Raw genomic sequence first — 19646 nt, 5'->3', positions numbered from 1 at the left:
TATATCTGTTATGGTGATCTGCGATCAGTGATTTTTGATGTTGCTATTGTAATGTTTTGGGGTGCCATGAACTGCATCCATATAAGATGTGTGTGACTGCTCCATCAATTGCCGTTCCCCTATCAGTCTCCCTCTTCTCAGGCCTATTTCCTGAGACACAATAATACTGAAATTAGGCCAGTTAATAACTCCACAATGGCCTCTAAGTGTTCAAGTGAAAGGAAGAGTCATAGGTCTCTCACTTAAATAAAAAACTAGAAATGATTAAGCCTAGTGAGGAAAGCAAGCCAAAAGCTGAAATAGTCCAAAATTTAGGCCTCTTGAACCAAACAGGCAAGCTGTGAAAGAAAGCAAAAGAAACATTCTTGAAGGAAATTAAAAGTGCTATTCCAGTGAACAAAAAATAAGAAGAGCCTTATTGCTGATATGGGGAAACTTTTAGTGGCCTTGATAGAAGATCAAACCAGTTACAACATTCTCTTAAACCAAAACCTAATCCAGAAAAAGTTCTTAATGCTTTCTGATTCTATGAATGCTATAAGAGGTGAGGAAGTTGCAAAAGAATAGTTTGAAGCTAGCAGAGGTTGGTTCATGAGTTTTCAGGAAAGAGGCCATCTCCATAATATGAAAGTGGGCGAAGCAGCAAGTGCTAATGCAAAAGCTCCAGCAAGTTATCCAGAAAATCTAACTAAGGTAATTGATAATGGTGGCTACACTACACAACAGATTTTCAATGTAGTCGAAACAGCCTTCTATTGGAATAAGATGCCATCTAGGGCTTTTATTTTCTTTTTTCTTTTTAGATACTGCAGGCCAGGGATCAAACCCAGGACCTTGTATGTGGGAAGCCAGTGCTCAACCACTGAGCCACATCAGCTTCCCTCAGTTGGTTTTTTCATTTGTTTTGCTTGTTCATTTTTGTTTTTCAGGAGGCACCAGGAACCAAACCTGGGTCCTCCTATGTGGGAGTCAGGAGCTCAACCACTTGAGCCACACCCACTCCCCATCTAGGACTTTCATAGCTAGAGAGGAGAAATAAATGCCTGGCTTCAAAGCTTCAGAGGACAAGCTGACTCTCCCATTAAGGGCTAATGCAGCTGGTGACTTTAAATTGAAGCTAATGCTCATTAACTATTAAGAAAATCCCAGGACCCTTAAGAATTATGCCAAATCTATTCTACCTGTGCTCTATAAATGCAACAACAAAGCCTGGATGACAGCACATCTGTTTACAACATGGTTTACTGAATATTTTAAGCCCACTGTTGAGACCTACTGCCCAGAAAAACTATCTTTTAAAATATTACTGCTCACTGACAATGAACTTGGTCACCCAAGAGCTCTGATGGAGATGTACATGGGATTAATGTTGTTTTCATGCCTGCTAACACAACATCATTCTGCAGCCCATGGGCCAAGAAGTAATTGTGAATTCAAGTCTTACTATTTTAAGAAATACATTTCATAAGATTATAACTGCCATAGATAGAGATTCTTTGATGGCTCTCAGAAAAAAAAAATGAAAAACTAGAAAGTATTCACCATTCTAGATGCCATTTAAAAGATTTGTGATTCACGGGAGGGAGTCAAGATATCAACATTAACAGGAATTTAAAAGAAGTTGATTCCAACTTTCATGGATGGCTTTGAGAGGCTCAAGACTTCAGTGGAGGAAGTAACTCCAGATACGATGGAATTAGCAAAAGAACTAGAATTAGAAGTAGAGCCTGGAGATGTGACTGAATTGCTGCAATCTCATGATAAAACTTGAATGGATGAGGAGTTATTTCTTATGGATGAAGAGAGAAAGTGGTTTCTTGAATATTGTATGTACTTGTGAAAATGCCATGAACATTGTTGAAATGACAACAAAGGATTTAGAATATTACATGACCTTAGTTTGATAAAGACTGTAATTATATCTATTCATAGAGTAGTAACATTTCATGAAGGGCCTTGGTGTAGCTGTTTTGCCTATTTTTTTTTATGCTGGGCATTTGGTAGACCCTTTTAATCTAGAAATGTTTGACTTTTCAGTTCTTGGAAATACTTTTAATTAATTCCTGGATAGTTTTTTCCCCTCCCTTTTCTCTTTCTGGAACTCCTATTAGTTGGATATTAGATACTCTGGGCTGATCTAATTTTATTTTCTTCTCCTCATCTCTTTGCCTTGTACTTCTACTTTCTGGGAGATTTCCTCATGTTTGTTATCTAACAACACAAATATTAAATTTTTCACTTCAGTTTTAATACTAATTCTTGTTTTTTTCCATAGCCTCCTATTTATAGTTCATGGATAAATATCTTCTCTTATCTTTCTGAGCATATTAATTAAACATTTTAAAAATATCTTTTGCTCCCAGCATTGTTTTGTATCTGTTTCTTCTGAATTCTTTTTTGCTTATTTAATTGTTTTTGGTTTTTGTCTTTCATATTAAATGTTTGGTGATCCTTGGCTGTTCACGTAAGATGAGTCTCCAAAATGTTACTGGAAGCTCTGTGTGGCTGAGTAGGGTTTAGTGACTGATAACTCTTCTCAGTGGGGAGATCAGACATAGATATAGCAATTTCATTGGGAGACCCACAACTGTAAGTATCCATAGGTCTTTTATTTTGAGTCAGCTCATTTCTCCAAATAGGGCTCTTCCAATTTCCTGGCTATGGGTATATAAGCTTGTTTGCTGGGAAGTGGGTGGGTGAAAGGAACTAGGAGGTCTTACCATTTAATATATAGACTTTCACTATAGCTCCTTGCCTTATCCCACACTCTACTGTTTTGTGTTCTCAAGATCAAAGTCTCTCTTACTCAGTTTTTCTAAAGAGTAAAGCTCAGATATCCTGCCAGGATGGGAGGATAGGATTGAGGAGGGTATTTAAGGGTCTTCTGCTCCTTTCACAATCTTTCAAACAGTTCTGTTTTCAGCCCCATTCTTCTCTCCCTCTTTCAGAGGTATCTGGTTCCTGAACATTTTCTGAACATTTCCAGTGTTGTGTCACATAGTTAGATGTGTTCCTTTTTTGGATCTCCCTACCATTCACTTCCCACTACTTGATTTCCATTTCCTGAATTTTTATTGTTATCTTTCTCATCTAGTGTCAGCTCCTCTCCTGTTCTCTTTGTCCTTATAGATCCATATATTTAAAACATGAACTTACTGTCATTTTAGTGGTGTTTGGAGATGAAGTGGAGATAAACATACTCATCTATCTCTCCATGTTTAACTAGTAATCCTTTCTATTTTTGAATATCTTTCACCTTCATAGATGATTACAGGAACAAGTAGAATTGAAAACATTTCTCCCTGTGTTTTCTGCATCCATAGTCTTCAAAAAAGAAAACTCTCTGTACTGATTTTCCTTTGGTGGTTATACATGAGCTGTTTTGTTGTTGTTGTTGTCTCTGGATCAAAACAAGGCTGCCATCAGTGGGGCCACACTCTCTTGATAGGACTTAAAAGGAACTAATAGAAAGAAAAACTGGCAGCAAGAACCATGCAATCCACTTTAACCTGGATTTAAATGATAATGCACTATTTCCCAATTCTGTAGGTGGGTATGTCTTTTCAGGGTCTTTTTTCTCATATTTACATTTCCAATATATTTTTATTTCCCATTTTCTCTTTTCTTATTGACCTGCACCTTTTTTAACTTCTTTTCACTCCACCTTCTTGACCCTGGTTATTTCTGTAGATGCTCTCCAATAACTCCTGCTCCACTTTAGGAATGCTATTTTGCCCCATAGGGGTCTTGGCTTTCTTCCTATTCTTGAGAGTTTTCTTCATACAATTAAAAACAAAGCCCACCCACTCTATGGCCACTTGAAAGAGAGCAGGACTTTCTGCCCCTTGATTAACCTCCTTCTTAAACCATTAATTTATCTTCTTTCTTATGGGAATTTGTTTTCCCCGTAAATACAGTTTTATTTTTCTAGAATCTAAAAACTTTTAGTGTCCAGTGTGTATGAGCAAAAACAAACAAAAAAACCCCACAAAAAACAAAAGAGTAGCGCTTTTTATTTTACATGCTACAACTTTTATTTTTCTCTGGCTCATAAATTCTGTCACTTTTATTGGCTCCTTTCCTCTTATAAGAATATTCTGGACTTGGGCATGTTCAACCAATTGGCTGGCATTGGCATGGAGAAGCATCCTTGTTTACTCTTACAGTTCAGCTCTAATTATTTAACATTGAGGTGATATTTTGGTAATATCTTATAGAAAACATAGCCTTCCCTCCTCCCCAAAAAGGAATCTCCCACTAAGTTTGTCCGTATTAACTTTATTTGGAGGAGTGATCTTTGATCATTTATATATAAACCCAATGTTTTGTGTCTTTCAAAAAGCCACATTTAAAAAAATATAAAACTTCATCTCCAAGTGGCTTCCTTTCAAAACCAATGAGCAGGAAGAGCATCAAATATAGCTCCTTTTGTCTGAAAAAGAAATGCACTGTTCACTTTTCATCTAGCTTCCCTTGTTAAACTTACCTCCACAGATCCTGTGATTTGTAGCCTCTAAAATGGCCCCCAATGATCCCCACCTCCTGATATTCATAGCCTTGTACGAGCCTTTCACCTTGAGTATGGACTGTACTTAATGACGCATTTGTAATGAACAGAATATAGCAGAAGCAACTGGATGCACCTCTGAGATTAGGTGACAAAAAGATTTTATCTACTCTCTTGGGTACCCTCTCTTGTGCTCTCTCATTTTCTCTTGCTTGTCCTGAGAGAAGCCAGCTGCCACATTGTGAGCTGTTCTATGGAGAGGTTCATGTAACAAGGAACTGAGGGAGGCCTCTGGATAATAGCCATCATGGCACTGAGGCTTTTAGTCTAACAGCCTGTGAGGAAATAAGCCCTATCAACAATCACTTAAGTAAGCCTAGAAGCCAGTCCTCTCCCAGGTGAGCTTTTAGATGAGGATACAGCCCTAGCAGACACTCTGACTGCTACCTCCTGAGAGATCCTGAGCCAGAAGCATCCAGCTAGGCCATGCCCAGATTCCTGACCCACAGAAATTTGAGATAGTAAGTGTTGTTTTAAGTTGCTGAATTTGGGGGGTAATTTATTATGCAGCAATATACAACAATAAAGGTCCTTATGGCCAATTTTCTAGCTTTTAATCTATACTTTTAAAATTATTTTTTATTTTTTTTAGGAGTTACTGGGTATTTAATCTGGGACCTCGCACACGGGAAGCAGGTGTTGAACAACTGAGCCACATCTGCTCCCCTATACTTTTTACATGATAAACTTCTATTAGCTCATTCCTTCCCCTGGATGTTAATTTAATTCCTCATGCAAGATTTTCTTTAAATTCTCCTTTGAGAGTAGGGAATGGCAGTTGTCAATCTTTTCAAAATTACATCTCCAGTGCCTGGTAGTTGTTAAATACTAAGCCTGAGGTCACTTTAGAACTCAGGTTTCCTGGAGGAGAAAACATGTATAATGGAGATTCCAGTCTGAATCTTGGCTCCATCAAGCTGTATGACTTTATGCAAGTTATTCAACCCACTTGACTCATTTCCTTATCTGTAACATGGAAATAATTTCTACTGATAGTTTATTTTTGGGATTATTCTCAATCCAGTACTCTATTCATTCCATATTTTAATTTATGTTTATAACTTTGCTAAAGGTTTACTTCATAATTATAATGAGATAAATTTTTGGGGGGTTGTTAATTTAAATATACAAGAACATGGTATATTTAATTGCTTACCATCACTACTTCTACTAGCACCTTCCTTTCAGTCTTTTACTAAGATGCCAACAAAACCAGCAAAAATATTACTTCTCACTAGCATTTAAAATTTTCTTCCATTTGCCTTTATTTGCTATACCATCATAAATGGAATCAACTATTCTAATCTGACCTAACTTTTATGATTAGAGAACATATTAATTGCTTCACTATTTCTTAACTACTTAACAGTTCTGAAACAAGAATTTGTTAGGAAAAAGTTTTTCATTTCAAAATAAGCATCAACTCAGTTTGAATAAAAACACTGTTGAAATAATCATGTACATGTAAGAAAGAGGCCAACCATGTAAATTATCTTATAAGTCTAGGATGACAGAAAAATAAAACCCTTAAGAAAAATTACATTTAAAATATATTGTACAAACACTTTTTTTTGAACTTAAGCAGTAATGCACTAAAAGTTTCTTTGGTGAAATCATAATGTCAAAACAAATAAGGCATAAATATATAAAGATTTCTAGTCTTAGACAATTTAAATAGGCATTTGCAACACAGCAGAAAAGGGCACTGAGGAAACCTTAGAGATCATGTAGTTCAACATATTCACTTTACAGCAAAGGAAACCAGGTACAGAGAGGTTAAATGACTACTACCTAGTTAAGACAGAGCCAGCATATGATCCCAGGTCCCTGACTAACAGTCCAGGACTCTTCCATGACACTAAGCTGCCTCTCATGCTTTTGCTGTTTGCTTTTTCAAAGAATGTACTCTTTCTTTCTAATTGCAATGATTTGCTACAGATTCCTACCTCTTTCTGGGACTGGTTAAATTGCTGCATCAGTTGTGTTTGTGCCAGCATTACTTCTTCCAGTTCATCTGATTTCTGTTTCATTTTCTTCCTCAAATCCTCTGAAACTGAAACATTACTGTCAATTTCCTTCTTCAAGCGAGATTCAAATTCTGCTATCACATTTTTAAGATTTTTTATTTCTTTTTCCTTTGACTCAGATTCTTCAGTATACTGAATATAGGATTCACGGAGTTTTTCTTCCAGAGTGGCCACTTCTAGCTTTAGATCTCTAGTAGAGCCTGCGATTAAGTCAGATATCTGTAAGACAAATCTCCTATTAGTTTGCAGGTAATACTCTCTAGGTAACTAGAAACTTATGTTTTTTTAAGAAGTTTATTACACATACTCAGTGTACTATTCTGATCAGGTGATAACAAATTCTATGACTTATGTAAGACTTCAAGATGTTCTTTTAAAAGTGAAGAATAAAACTTGCATTTTTACCAACTAAAGAAGCATTTTTGCGCTAATCATTTGGGCACCCTTGGAAGATTACACATCTCTGTAAGTAGATTGAGCTACCAAGGGCAAGTAAATCAGATGCCTGACTTGATGCACTCTAGGGTGCCTTTGGGACCTAGGGATGGCTGATGTTTGGGGCCGAAGGTAGGGGAGCACACCACAGTTACACTCTACTCATACCATGCCAATGTTTTCCTTTGGCATACTTTATTTTTTTTTCTTATGTATGATTACTGGAGGGATCCCATACACTACATCTTCTATAGCAGAACCGCCCAACAGAACTTTCTGTAATGCCAGAAATATTCTGTGCTAGACTTGCCATATGTGGCCATTGATAGTGGTGTCCTGGTAAAGGTCTGAAAACTGGCTTTCCAAAATTAAAATAAAAGAATGGATTTGTAGTACTTGCTAATTTCCATGGTGTATATACTCTCACCATGGCACTTACAAACTATCAACATGACATCACTAATCAGAGTTAGGAAGAGATATTCACAATTGGCTCCCACGAGCCGGTACTGGCTCTTGAGCACTTGAAATGTGGCTAATGCAGCTGAGGAACTTATTTTAAAATTTTATTTAATTTGTGTTCATTTAAATAGCCATATATGGCTAGCAGCTTACTATACTGGGCAGTGCAGGTCTAGAGCATACTGTATGCTCTGAAAATATATTGCTTCTCAAGGTGGTATCTCCAGATAAAGGAAGGAGAGAGTAACCCAGGGAAGTTCTTCATAGTCATGAAACTTTTTAGAAGAAAAAAGACTGTTTATTTTCTTTGTCCTTAACAAACAGAATAAAGAACAAAAACAAAAAACAAACCAGAAAGAGCAAAGCGGCTTCTGATGAGCTATATCCTTATTATTTATTCTACAGATATTGTCTTATAAATATTAGCACAACAAGTAACCAGGCCACAGAGAATCTGGAAAACATTCATAGACCAATGTTCCAAGGACTCTGTGAACTATTACTTAAAAGGACTTATGCACCCAAGATGTGTTTCAAATGTTCGATTTAGGGAAGTGGACTTGGCCCAGTGGTTAGGGCATCCGTCTACCACATGGGAGGTCCACAGTTCAAACCCAGGGCCTCCTTGACCCATGTGGAGCTGGCCCACGCACAGTGCTGATGCGCGCAAGGAGTGCCCTGCCACACAGGGGTGTCTCCCGTATAGGGGAGCCTCACGCGCAAGGAGCGCTCCCCGTTAAGGAGAGCTGCCCAGCACGAAAGAAAGTCCAGCCTGCCCAGGAGTGGCGCCACACACACGGAGAGCAGATGCAGCAAGATGACAACAAAAAAAGAGACACAGATTCCCAGTGCTGCTGACAAGAATAGAAGTGAACACAGAGGAACACACAGTGAAAGGATACAGAGAGCAGACAACTGGAGTGGGGGTTGAGGGGGGAGGGGGGAGAGAAATAAATAAAAATAAATCTTTAAAAACAATGTTCAATTTACATAAAGAACAACTTTTGAGAGAAATCTATTCGCTACAGTTAGTAGTTTTATAAATTAACATTCCATTGTCTTCAATTACTCCAGGAAGGAAGATGGTCAGTGCTAGGCCTGAACAGTGGTTTCTGTCATCCAGGGGAAAGCTGACACTAAAATACAGCAGGTTCTCCTTCAGAGAGGCTCACATCACCACAAATATGTTTTGAAGTTTGTAAAAGGGAATCAACATCTAACAATCAGGAGATTTTTCACTTACAAAATCTGGACTTCTGACTTCTCTTGAGAAATGGTTAGCATCTGGCCAGCTCGGGCCTGGCTAAGCTGGTGCTGACTTGGGGCTGCCTCTTTCTCCAAGGCCCGCTCTCTCCAGGTCACCCTGTCCCCACACTTGCACACAGTTTGCCTGCGCACGGAGGCTTCTGCCTCCTGGTCTGTCGGTGTTACCTTTTTGATCTTCCATGTGAAAAATTGTCTCCATTGATATGGGCATTTTTCACATGACAGCAATGAAATAATAAAAAGACAGGTGTTTCCTCAAGGTTTGGGGTCTAATATATGCTTGAGGGAACCATTTATCCCCGATGGTTCACAGTATTTTTGTATCTATTCTTACTCTTAAATGCTACCTTTCATCTAAAAATAGTTTTAATTTTAATAACAGGTAGTATGACTTCCCAGAAATGTATCTGGACTCATTTTAAAAGTACTTTGGAATTCATTCATAAATTGTACAAAAATGAGCTCCATCACTTTCCAGGTGAGAGGTTTACTACTGCACAGTTACCTATTGTACTTGCCATATTTCCTTAATTTCCCCTTTCCTTCTCCTCAGGGCCTTTAAATGATGAATACTGTCCCATCATAGTTCTTTTCTCCCCTCTGGTTGCATCATCATTTTTTTGGTGTGTTGCTTTGCTGTGCAGGGGCCCATGCTTCTCTGCGCTGCAAGTCTGGGACATCTCTTTTTTTTTTTTTTTTTTTGACTAGGAGGTCCCAGGGATCGAACCCTGGTCCTCCATATGGTAAATGGGAGCGCAATTGCTTGAGCCACAGATGCTTCCCTGTCCCATCGCTTTTATGCTGAGACTTTTAATTCTCTTTCAGTGGAGCAGGCATCTGTCCTGTTTTTTGGTTTTTGTTTTTTGTTTTTCCATCTAAAGGGAAAAAAAAAGGAAGGGAGGGAAGGTGGGAGGAAGAGAGAAAGTCACAGTACGAGGTAACAGCAATCCATAGCCATGGAAGAGCTGCTACTAAGTTATTGAAGAACTAGGTCCTGGTCCAGCAGCAAGCCTGGGACTCAGAGGTTAGAAAGCTGCTCCTCAGAGAGTCAGGGCCAAGTTGAAAATTAAGGGGTTTTTGTTGTTATTCATTTATTAGGTTTTGTTTTGTGTTGTTTTCAAATTCTTGGAAGAGTACAGATTTTTTGAATTTAGAAATGAAAGCAGGTTCAGGTAGTTTAAATTTGGTGTGGGAAGGTGTCAATCTATTGTAAGATGTTTATATTTTTCATTATTTCTCTCCCTCATGGCTCCCCTCCTCTCTCTCCTCCCCTCCCACTTTCCCTCCCTTCCTTCTAGAAATAACGTCCCATTTTCAGGGCTGGCTATATGATTTGAGAGACCTAGTGCAAACTGAAAAAATCAATCTCCACTTCCTATGGACCTGCTGCCCCAATCCATGGCCAGATGGCCAGCCACCCCTAAGGGGTTACAACCACTGCACTGAGTCAGTAGCTGGAGGAGTCGAGAGGTTTCTGCCAAGTTGCCATAGTTTGGGGGTACGGCTGCTGCCTGCCTCACTCCAGGATGCCACAGGACACAAGGCTGACCCCCTCCTGGGGTCTGTGCTGAGGCCCCCATGAAGGAGGACAACAAAATGAAGACCTTCCCTGCCGAGGAGACCCTGAGCTACCCAGGGTAAGGGGCAACAACAATCATGAGCGAGGGGAGGAGATCTCTCCAAGCGCAGGCACATGCTCCTTTTTCCCAAAGCAGACTTCACTTATAAAACTTTAACTTAAAGATAAAATTATTAAGAATTTCAAGAAAGCATCTGAAGAGCACTGAAGTCCCAAGTGCAAAGCCTCACTACAGGTGGGGCCCTCTGCGCTGCAGGGGTCTCCTGTCCAAGTAGCTGGCCTTGCCAATTTTTCACTATTGAAATAGCTGTTCCATTGCTCCTGGACACCAAGGTAGATGGCTTTAGTCTCATCTGATGCTTAATTTACACTGTTTCTCAATAAGTTTATTCAAAATACGTTTTCCCCACTGGGTCTTGATTAAAAGGAGCAAATAAAAATGGGAATGAGAAAAGGGAGCTGATGGGAACTAGGTAGTATCCTTGACTAGTTAAAAAAAAAACCAAAAACCCATTACATTTTGGATCTATAAAAATAAGGCAAAAGAGAAACTTTAAAAAAACAAAACAAGACATTAAATTATGCTCAGGACAAATTGTTTTAGAAATTAGGGTGATGTGAAATACACTTAAAATATTTTCCTTAGTTCAAAAATGTTTAAAATTGAAAATATTTGCTATTAAAGGGGACAACCTTTAGTTCTGGGGAAATTTTAATTATATAAAACCTTGTTATCTTTTTATGTTGGCTATTTGGGATGTTGCAATATCTAGTGATATAGTAGTAATCAGTTACACAATTTATGCTGTTGCTAAAAAAAGTTAATTTTAGTAGAAAAAAATCCATACATAATTGGATTATATGCTTACATAATTTATATTAGTAAGCCATTTTGAAGAATAGTCAAAACATTTTATCTATATGGCCAAAACCAAGGCATAGTGCCCATGAGGTAGCATCCTTAGGAAATATAACCAACATCTATAGGTTGGCCTTGGCAGTTTCAAACCCATTAAATAATAATGATCATCAAAATGACAGACCTTCATTTGTAGTTCCTCTTGTTCTTTCTGATACTTTTGGATTATTTCTTGGTATTTTTCTTTTTCAATATCAAGTTTCAGTTTAGCTTCTTCTTTAAAGAGAAGAGCTTGCTCCTGAAATTCAACTAAATGTCGGGCTCTTTCCTTGGCAAGTTCAGCTTCAATCTAGAAAACAGTATTTAACACCTGGGTGTAAAGCCATTTTACCTTTAAATAAGCGCATTAACCTTATTCTCAGACTCTAATATTTTCAAGTAAAAAAATTCTGCCCAGACCTTAGGTCAGAAAAATTGGCCCTGGACCAAGAATCCTAAGACCTTATAAAAACTGTAAATTAGTAATGAATTTAGGACTTTGTATTATGACAGTTTCCAGAAATGCTAAAAGCTCAGTTGTAAGTACATTCATACTGTATACACAGTACATTTATACTGTAAACTTAGCTCTTGCCAGCAACCCTGTAAGAAAAAAAAAGTTGAGGTCCATAGTTAGGGCTAAGCTGTGCTGAAAATTCAGAGGGAGGCCAAGTACAAATGCTGATATTTCAAATGGTACTTTCTTGAAGGAGGTCATAGAAAGTTTGGATTCATAGACTATTACTTCAGAGTGATTAAGGCTGGAAGAATGATTAAAGGAACACAGTCAGGGATGCCTATAACCATATTTTGACTCAGAATCACAGTGCTGGAAGGGACCTCAGAAATCTCCTACTTCAATCTCTCAAGCTTCTGTGAATTGTGGAAACAATAAACAAGGGCTTTGGATTCAAATAGAGTTCAGCCGAAATCCTGGCTCTAAATCCTGTTTCTGTCACTTGCTAGCTCTGTGATCTTAAATTTGGAATTGTAACCTCTCCTGGTCTTCGTAAAGTGGGGTTATAACCAGTTCCTTTGGGAGTCATTTTGAGGATTGAAAGAGAAGAGCACGTGTGTAAAGTTCTAGCATAAGCAGGAATTCAAGTCAGTGGAGATTAATTCTATGCTCTGATCCTCCAGCCTCATCTGCAGAATCGGCACCAAACGACTGTCTGCTCTGTGCCTTGACACCTCCAGAAACCATAACTCAGTCCTTCCCCATGCTTCCATTTCAGACAGCTCTAAGAGTTAGGCAGTTTTTCCTTTAGTGGGGCCAACATCTCTTCCCCTGTGGCTTTTAACTATTAGTTTTGGCTCTACCTACTGGAGCAATAGATAGAACAAATGAGTATGGGAGTCATGCAGGCCTGGAAGCTGGTAAGATTAGAGAAGGGTTCCCAAAGACAGTCTGGCTCTAGATGTACACCGTGCTGTGGTTAGAAATTCTAAGAAAGGGTAAGTGCAAGGGAAATTGGGAGGAAAACTGTCAAACCTGGCTAACTGTAACTGTGCCTCTCCTTGCAAGGAGAAGGGCAGTGATAAATCTGAATTTCTCTAGGGAACACTGAGAAAAGAAAACGTTTACTTGGAGAGTTTAAAGGAAACCCTTTAAATAAAATGCAGATAGATGACTAGCCCCTGTGTGGGGTCTATCCGGTTTATCGCACTGGGTGTAGGACTGAGCAGTTGTCTCAAGACAAAGTCATTATGATTATAGTCAATGCAAAGAGTTATTTTGACTCTAAAAATAAATTTCTGTAATGTTTAGAAAAAAGGCTACTGATGAGTCTGTTAGGAACATCATAGAATTGTTCAGAAGTGTGTGTCAGGCTGCTCAAGGGAAGGAAAGCCTCTGGGGTACTCCAACTAAGGAACAGACTCTCTTCTGAATTCCAGACACTTGTATCCAACTGCCTCCTGGACATGTCATTTAGATATTTAACAGGTGTCCCAAATGAAATGATGCAGAAATCTTGATACATCCTCCTCCCCAAAAACCCATTCCTTCCCCAGCCCTTCCCATCTCAGGATGGAACATACAGCACAGAATGTTCTTTACAAAATGTGAATCAGATTCTTTCATTCCCTTTCAGTGGTTTGTGAATACATTAGTATAAAATAAAAACTTGTGTACATGACCTTCTACTGAGCCACCACCAGCGCATAGGGCACCTTTGTGTGAATTAACAAAGCACTCCTTCCTTAGAGGACCCAACCTCACAGTTAGGCACAGGACTTGGTGAGCAGAGCATAGGCTGGATTCTAGCTCCTTTCACTCCACTGGTCTGTGCTCTTGTGCAGTGTGCAATCTGAACACAGTAAGTGGCAGCCCTGGACGTTTCCCACCCGACTTTTACCACTTTCAGTCATACTGGCCTAGTTAAATCAAGAACACATGAAAGAAGATAAAATGCAAAGCACCAGGAAAAGTTGGAAGGTACAACTTTAAGAGTTAATAATCCACAAGATGCCTTGCTACAGTTAAAAAAAAAAAAAAAACTAAGCTAATATTTTTTGAGAAGCTCAAGAAAAATGAATGTGCTGAGGTTCAAAAAAATCTCTTGTGTGATTAATTGGCAAAGTCAAATAGCTATTTTAGGACAAAAAGACATCTTTCAAAATATGGTACAAAGAATGTACACAAAGTATGTGGGACAGGACAAACTGCAAGTTAGATGAGAGAAGACATTTAGGCGGACTTTCAAAAAAAGAAGGTCTTTAAATTTATTATGGGAAGAGGTCATTTAGGAAATCAGCAGGGTCCCTTGATGAAGATGAAACCAAGGAAGCATTCAGGGAAGAAAAGGGGATAGCTAATAGACTAAATGTGTTAAATGTTCTGAGTCAGAAAGCAAGAAGATCTTCATAATTACTCCTGAATTGTTCCATGAAATGAACTATTGTAGATAAAGAGTAAAGAGAATGGAAGGATGGAAGAGTAAAAAGAATGGATGGGAGGAGGGAAGGAAAGAGAAGACTGGACTGAGGGAGTGGAGTGACTGAAGAAACTAGTTTGGTTTTTAAATTGCCCAACAGGAAAAAGAGAAGCAAAGTGATGAGACTGAGACCTGATTTTCTTTTATGGAAGTTGCAATGGGACAGCAGAATGTGCTGGTGCCCTGGCAGAGAGGGATGAGACCGTTTATCCTTTCATGATGTGATTTATTTGTGTTTGTGGGTTCCTCATATGTTCAATGATTTGCTTAAGACAATGTATCATTTGCCATTGAGAAGATGAATTCATGCTGAATTATGCTTATGTTAATAGGAGCTGTCAGTTCAAATATCTTAGATGGCAGAACTTATGTTTATGCAAAATAAACAAATTTGATGATGGTGCACATATGAAACATGAACCACTTTTTCTAATAACTAACAGTAAATTTGATAATTGGAGGGAATTCTGATTTCTAAAAGAAAAGCATTAATAATATGAGCTCAAGAGTTATACAAAATAAAATTGGTTATCTGTGTACACATTCAGGATTTTAGTTCTTTTTGCTTTATATATATATCCTTCTCAAGCTCAAACTTAATCTCCTTGTTGAAGGCTGACTTGATGACTCTAGAACATGTTCTTCTATAATTCCTTTTGTACTTGTGACTGAAATACATAATTAGTATTTTATAACATCTGTGGCCAATACTTATGCACAAAAGCTGTCTTTTCACTTTTTCCAGGTGACTTCTTTGTGGTTGATTTTGATATTAACATTTTCTAACTGCCCATGGAGCCAACACATGTTATAACATAATCGCTTATTGCTCAATGATCCCTTTAAAAACAATGGGAATTCCCAACGTCAAAGTAGGAATGAGAACATTTTTTGGTATTGTTATGTATATATCATTTTTGAAAACACATCTCCTAAAAATAAACTATACTATTTTCCAAAAGTTAAAATCAAATACTATTTGAAAGCTAACACTTCAGATTATTTCTGAATTAACTACTGTATAAATATATTATAAAGATAGATGATAATTCAAATACATGGAATTTGTTATGAAAAGACCAATGCTAAGGTATCAGAATGCATCACCTGCATGGCAATTTATGCTAAAAAGTATGGGAACTTAGGACGGAAGGAGAGAATGTTCACTCTTTCCTAATGAGTACCTGAAATGAACTAAGGTAGGAGTATGGCAAAGATGTTTTTCATATATCTCAGATAATTCTTACAAAAAACCTGGGAAGAAAGAATAATAATCCATAATTATTGTTCCCATTGTAGATTAAGAACTAGCTCAGAAAGAAAGTAACTTCACCAGGATCATAGAGCTACTATAAGATGGAGAGGGTGAGCACATCCAGAAGGTTCTGGTGGACTCTATATCAGCATGTTTATTTCATGCAGCCTACCCTCACCTCCTCCCCTGCACCCTCATGCTCACATGGCATTGTGGTTAAGGGTCCAGACGTTTTATTTACTTAGTTTCCAAATATTTGGGAATTTTCTAGATTTATTTCTGTTAATGATTTCTAATTTTATTCCATTGTGGTCAGAGATAATACTTTGTATGATTTGACTCGTTTTATATTCATTGAGGCTTACTATAATGGTCCCAAATATGATCTATTTTGGTAAATGTTCTGCATGCCCTTGAGAAGAATGTGTATTCTGTTCTTGCTGAGCATGGAGTTCTATAAATATCAATTAGGTCAAGTTTGTTAATAGTGTTATTCAAGCTTTCTATTTTTCTGTTAATTACTGAGACAGGGTTATTGACATCTCCAACTCTAATTATGGATCTATTTCTCCTTGCAGTTCTATCAGCTTTTGCTTCATGTATTTTTAAGCTCTATCATTAGGTATGATAAAATGGGCACCTGCATAGGCATTGCTGGGTGTGACCCATTTCCAAGAAATGGCAGGGGCTTTCCAGATTATAAAAATTGACTACAAGGATGTGCTTTTTCAAGAAAGTGGTACATTCCTGATAAAGTTGCAATTTGAGCAACATTTAGTGTTAAGATGATCTGAATATGGTAGAGATAGCCTATTAATAATGGAGAAGTATATTATGCTAAACAATGTATATCTGCACCCTGCTTTGTAAGACTCCCCTATGTAGAGAAGAACTTAAATGTCAACCAATCTTGTTAACTTCCCACTTGAAAATCTCCTAATCGCCTTTATTAGCTGCTGTAACTCACTCACCATTTTGAGATTCTCACCTTGACTTCCCTAGTTTGGAATCTCCCTGCTTGAGCAGTTTCTATTTTAATAAACCTATAGCTTTGATTATACTGGTGATTTTGTTTGTTTTGACAGGTACATAAATATTTACGATTGTTCCTGGTGAATTGACTCTTACGAAGATTATGAAATGATCTTTAATCCCTGGTAAAATTCTAAATATTCTGAAATCAACTTGTATCTGATAATAATGTAGCTGCTACAGCTTTCTTTTGATTAGTATTAGCGTATTATCTTTTTCCATTCTTTTACTTTTAACTGATTTGTATCTTTGAAGTTCATTTCTTGTAGGCAGCACAAACATAGTTGGCTGCTACAATTTTATCCAATATGACCATCTCTGACTTCTAATGGGGATGTTTAGACCAAGACTTGGCAAACTATGGCCCACAAGCTAAATTCAGCCATGCCCATTCATTTACATATTGTCTATGGCTATTTTTACCCTACCATCACAGTTGTGTGGTTGTGACAGAGACAGTATGGACTACAAAGCTGAAAATATTTACTAATTGGCCTTTTATAGAAAAATCTTGCTAAACCCTGGTTTAGACCATTTACTTTTTTTTTTTTTTCCTGAACATAGTGGGCTATTTAATAAATACAATTCAGTGATTTTCATAATCTTATCTGTATAATGAGTGTATTCACATCTTTTTAGCCAGAAAAGACAATATATTAGAACTTTTGACCCTGGGAGATGAAAGTCCTCTCCCTAATTTTCTTGGAGCACAATTTATTTATTTATTTATTTATTTATTATTCATTTTTTAAAAAATATTACATTCAAAAAATATGAAGTCCCATTCAACCCCACCGCCCCCACCCCCCACTCCACCCACAGCAACACTCTCTCCCATCATCATGACACATATTTACTTTTAATGTGATTTTTGAGAAGGTTAGCTTTAAATCTACTATCTCTATGTGCCTTCTATATGTTCCCTCTCATCTTTTTTCTCTTTCTTACTTTTCTGTCTTCTTTTGTATACTTTTTTTTTTTTCAGGTACCAGGGCCAGGGATTGAACCCAGGACCTCGTATGTGGGAAGCTGGCACTCAAACCACAGAGCCACATCAGCTCCCCTTTTGTATTATGTTTCAACAATGTCCCATTTTAATAGCAGCATTATTGAAATATAATTCACATAACAATATGCCAATTTATAATGTACAAATAAGATTTTTGTATATATACAGATATATGCAACCATCACCACAGTTGATTTTAGAACATTTTCATTATCTCACAAAGAAACCTGGTACCCTTCAGCTATCAACCACCTATCTCCCTACCTCACTCCCAACCCTAAGCAACCACCAATCTACTATCTATCTCTACAGATTTTTCTCTTCTAGACATTTCACATATATGGAATGATTTAATATATGGCCTTTGTGACTGGCTTCTTTCACTTAGCATTATGTTTTTGAGGTTCATCCATGTTGTAGTATGTATCAATTCTTCAATCCTTTTACAGTCAAATAATATTTCATTGCATGTATATACCACATTTTGTTTATCTGGTCATCAGTTGATGAGTATTTGGGTTCTTTTTACCATTTGGTTATTTTAAATAAGTTTGCTGTAAATATTTGTGTACAAGTTTCTGTGTGGACACATGTTTTTATTTCTCTTGGGTCAATACCTAGGAATAGAATTGCTGGGTCATATGGTAACTCTGTGTTTAACTATTTGGGGTACTGCCAAATTGTTTTCCAAAGTGGCTGCACCATTTTACTTTTTTACCAGCAGTTTTTGAGGGTTCTGATTTATCCATATTCTCAACAACATTTATTATTATCTGACTTTTTGATTCTAGCCATCCTAGTGGGTGTCAAGTGGTATCTAATTATTTTGATTTTCCGTTCCCCATTCCCCTGATGATTAATGATGTTTAGTATCTTTTTAGTCCTGTTGATCATTTCTGTTTTTTTGAGAAATGTCTGTTCAAATCCTTTGCTCATTTTTTAATTGAATTGTTTGTCTTTTATTATTGAGTTATAAGAGTCCTTTATATATTCTAGATACAAGTCCCTTATTAGATACATGATTTGCAAATATTTTCTTCCATTCTGTGGGTTGTCTTTGCACTTTCTTGATAGTCCTCTTCGAAGCACACAAGATTTTTATTTTGATGAAATTCAATTTATCTAATTTTTCTTTTGTTGTTTGTGCTTTTGGTATCATTTCTAAGAATTCATTGCCAAATCTGAGGTCATGAAGATTTACTTCTTATGTTTTCTTCTAAGAGTTTTATAGTTTTCACTCTTACACTTAAGTCTTTGATACTTTTTTTTTCATTTTAAAAAATACATATTTTTTATTACAGAAGTTGTGAATTTACAATCATGTACATGTATGGAATTTCCATACAATAACCCTTCACCAACACACGACACAGTTGTGGAATATTTGTTAAAGATTATGAGATAATATCATCAGACTATCACCACTCACTATGGTCCATAGCGTACATTGGCATATTTTTTCCACATACACCCCTATTAATAACACAGTATCTCTTTGGCATTGATGCAAGAATTTTACAGTATTGCTGTTTAACTATAGCCCATAGGTTACATTAATTGTATTTTCCCAATGCTTTTCCATATTCCCACCATCCTGCAATAGTGATGTACATCCGTTGAAGTTCACAGAAGGACATTCTTGCATTTGTACTATTAACCACAATTCTAATCCACCTTTGGGTTCACTGTTATTCAGTCCCTAGATTATTCACTGGTTTTCTTTCAACTGACATTTATATCCCTAGACTACACTTTTCAGCCACAATCCCACTCATAAACCAGCTGTGTTAGTTCTATTTACTTTTATAATGTGTTACTATCAACTCTATCCATTTCCACACTTCTATAGTCAAGTTAACTAAAACTTTGACGTACATTAAGTATCAGTACTCCCTCTCAGCCCTCCTCCCATCTCTCAGTAACCTACACTCTGTTTTAATTCCATGGGTTTATATTTAGTATTTAGTTCATATTAGTGAGACCATGCAATATTTTTCCTTTTGTGTCTGATTTATTTCACTTAGCATAATGTCTTCAAGATTCACCCAGGCTATCATGTGTGTCCCAATTTCATTTTTTCTTACTGCAGCATAGTATTCCATCATATGGATATACTGTATTTTGTTTGTCTATTCATTGGTTGATGGACACTTGGGTTGTTTCCATCTTTTGGCAACTGT

At 37.2% G+C, this 19646-nt stretch overlaps 1 protein-coding gene across 1 annotated transcript in view; it reads right to left on the bottom strand.

The window, feature by feature from the left end:
• LEKR1 (leucine, glutamate and lysine rich 1) overlaps positions 1-19646 on the bottom strand; it is a 275552-nt gene that overhangs the window by 16460 nt on the left and 239446 nt on the right. The window contains exons 13-14 of the mRNA XM_071214463.1: positions 11380-11544; positions 6514-6813 (exon numbers count right to left, since the gene is read on the bottom strand). Coding sequence (XP_071070564.1) covers positions 6514-6813; positions 11380-11544 — 465 coding nt within the window. The remainder of the gene's footprint in view (positions 1-6513; positions 6814-11379; positions 11545-19646) is intronic.

The sequence above is a fragment of the Dasypus novemcinctus genome, chromosome 4 (assembly GCF_030445035.2).
Source record: "Dasypus novemcinctus isolate mDasNov1 chromosome 4, mDasNov1.1.hap2, whole genome shotgun sequence".
Lineage (NCBI taxonomy): Eukaryota > Metazoa > Chordata > Mammalia > Cingulata > Dasypodidae > Dasypus > Dasypus novemcinctus.
This window is presented reverse-complemented; position numbering and strand designations above follow the sequence as displayed.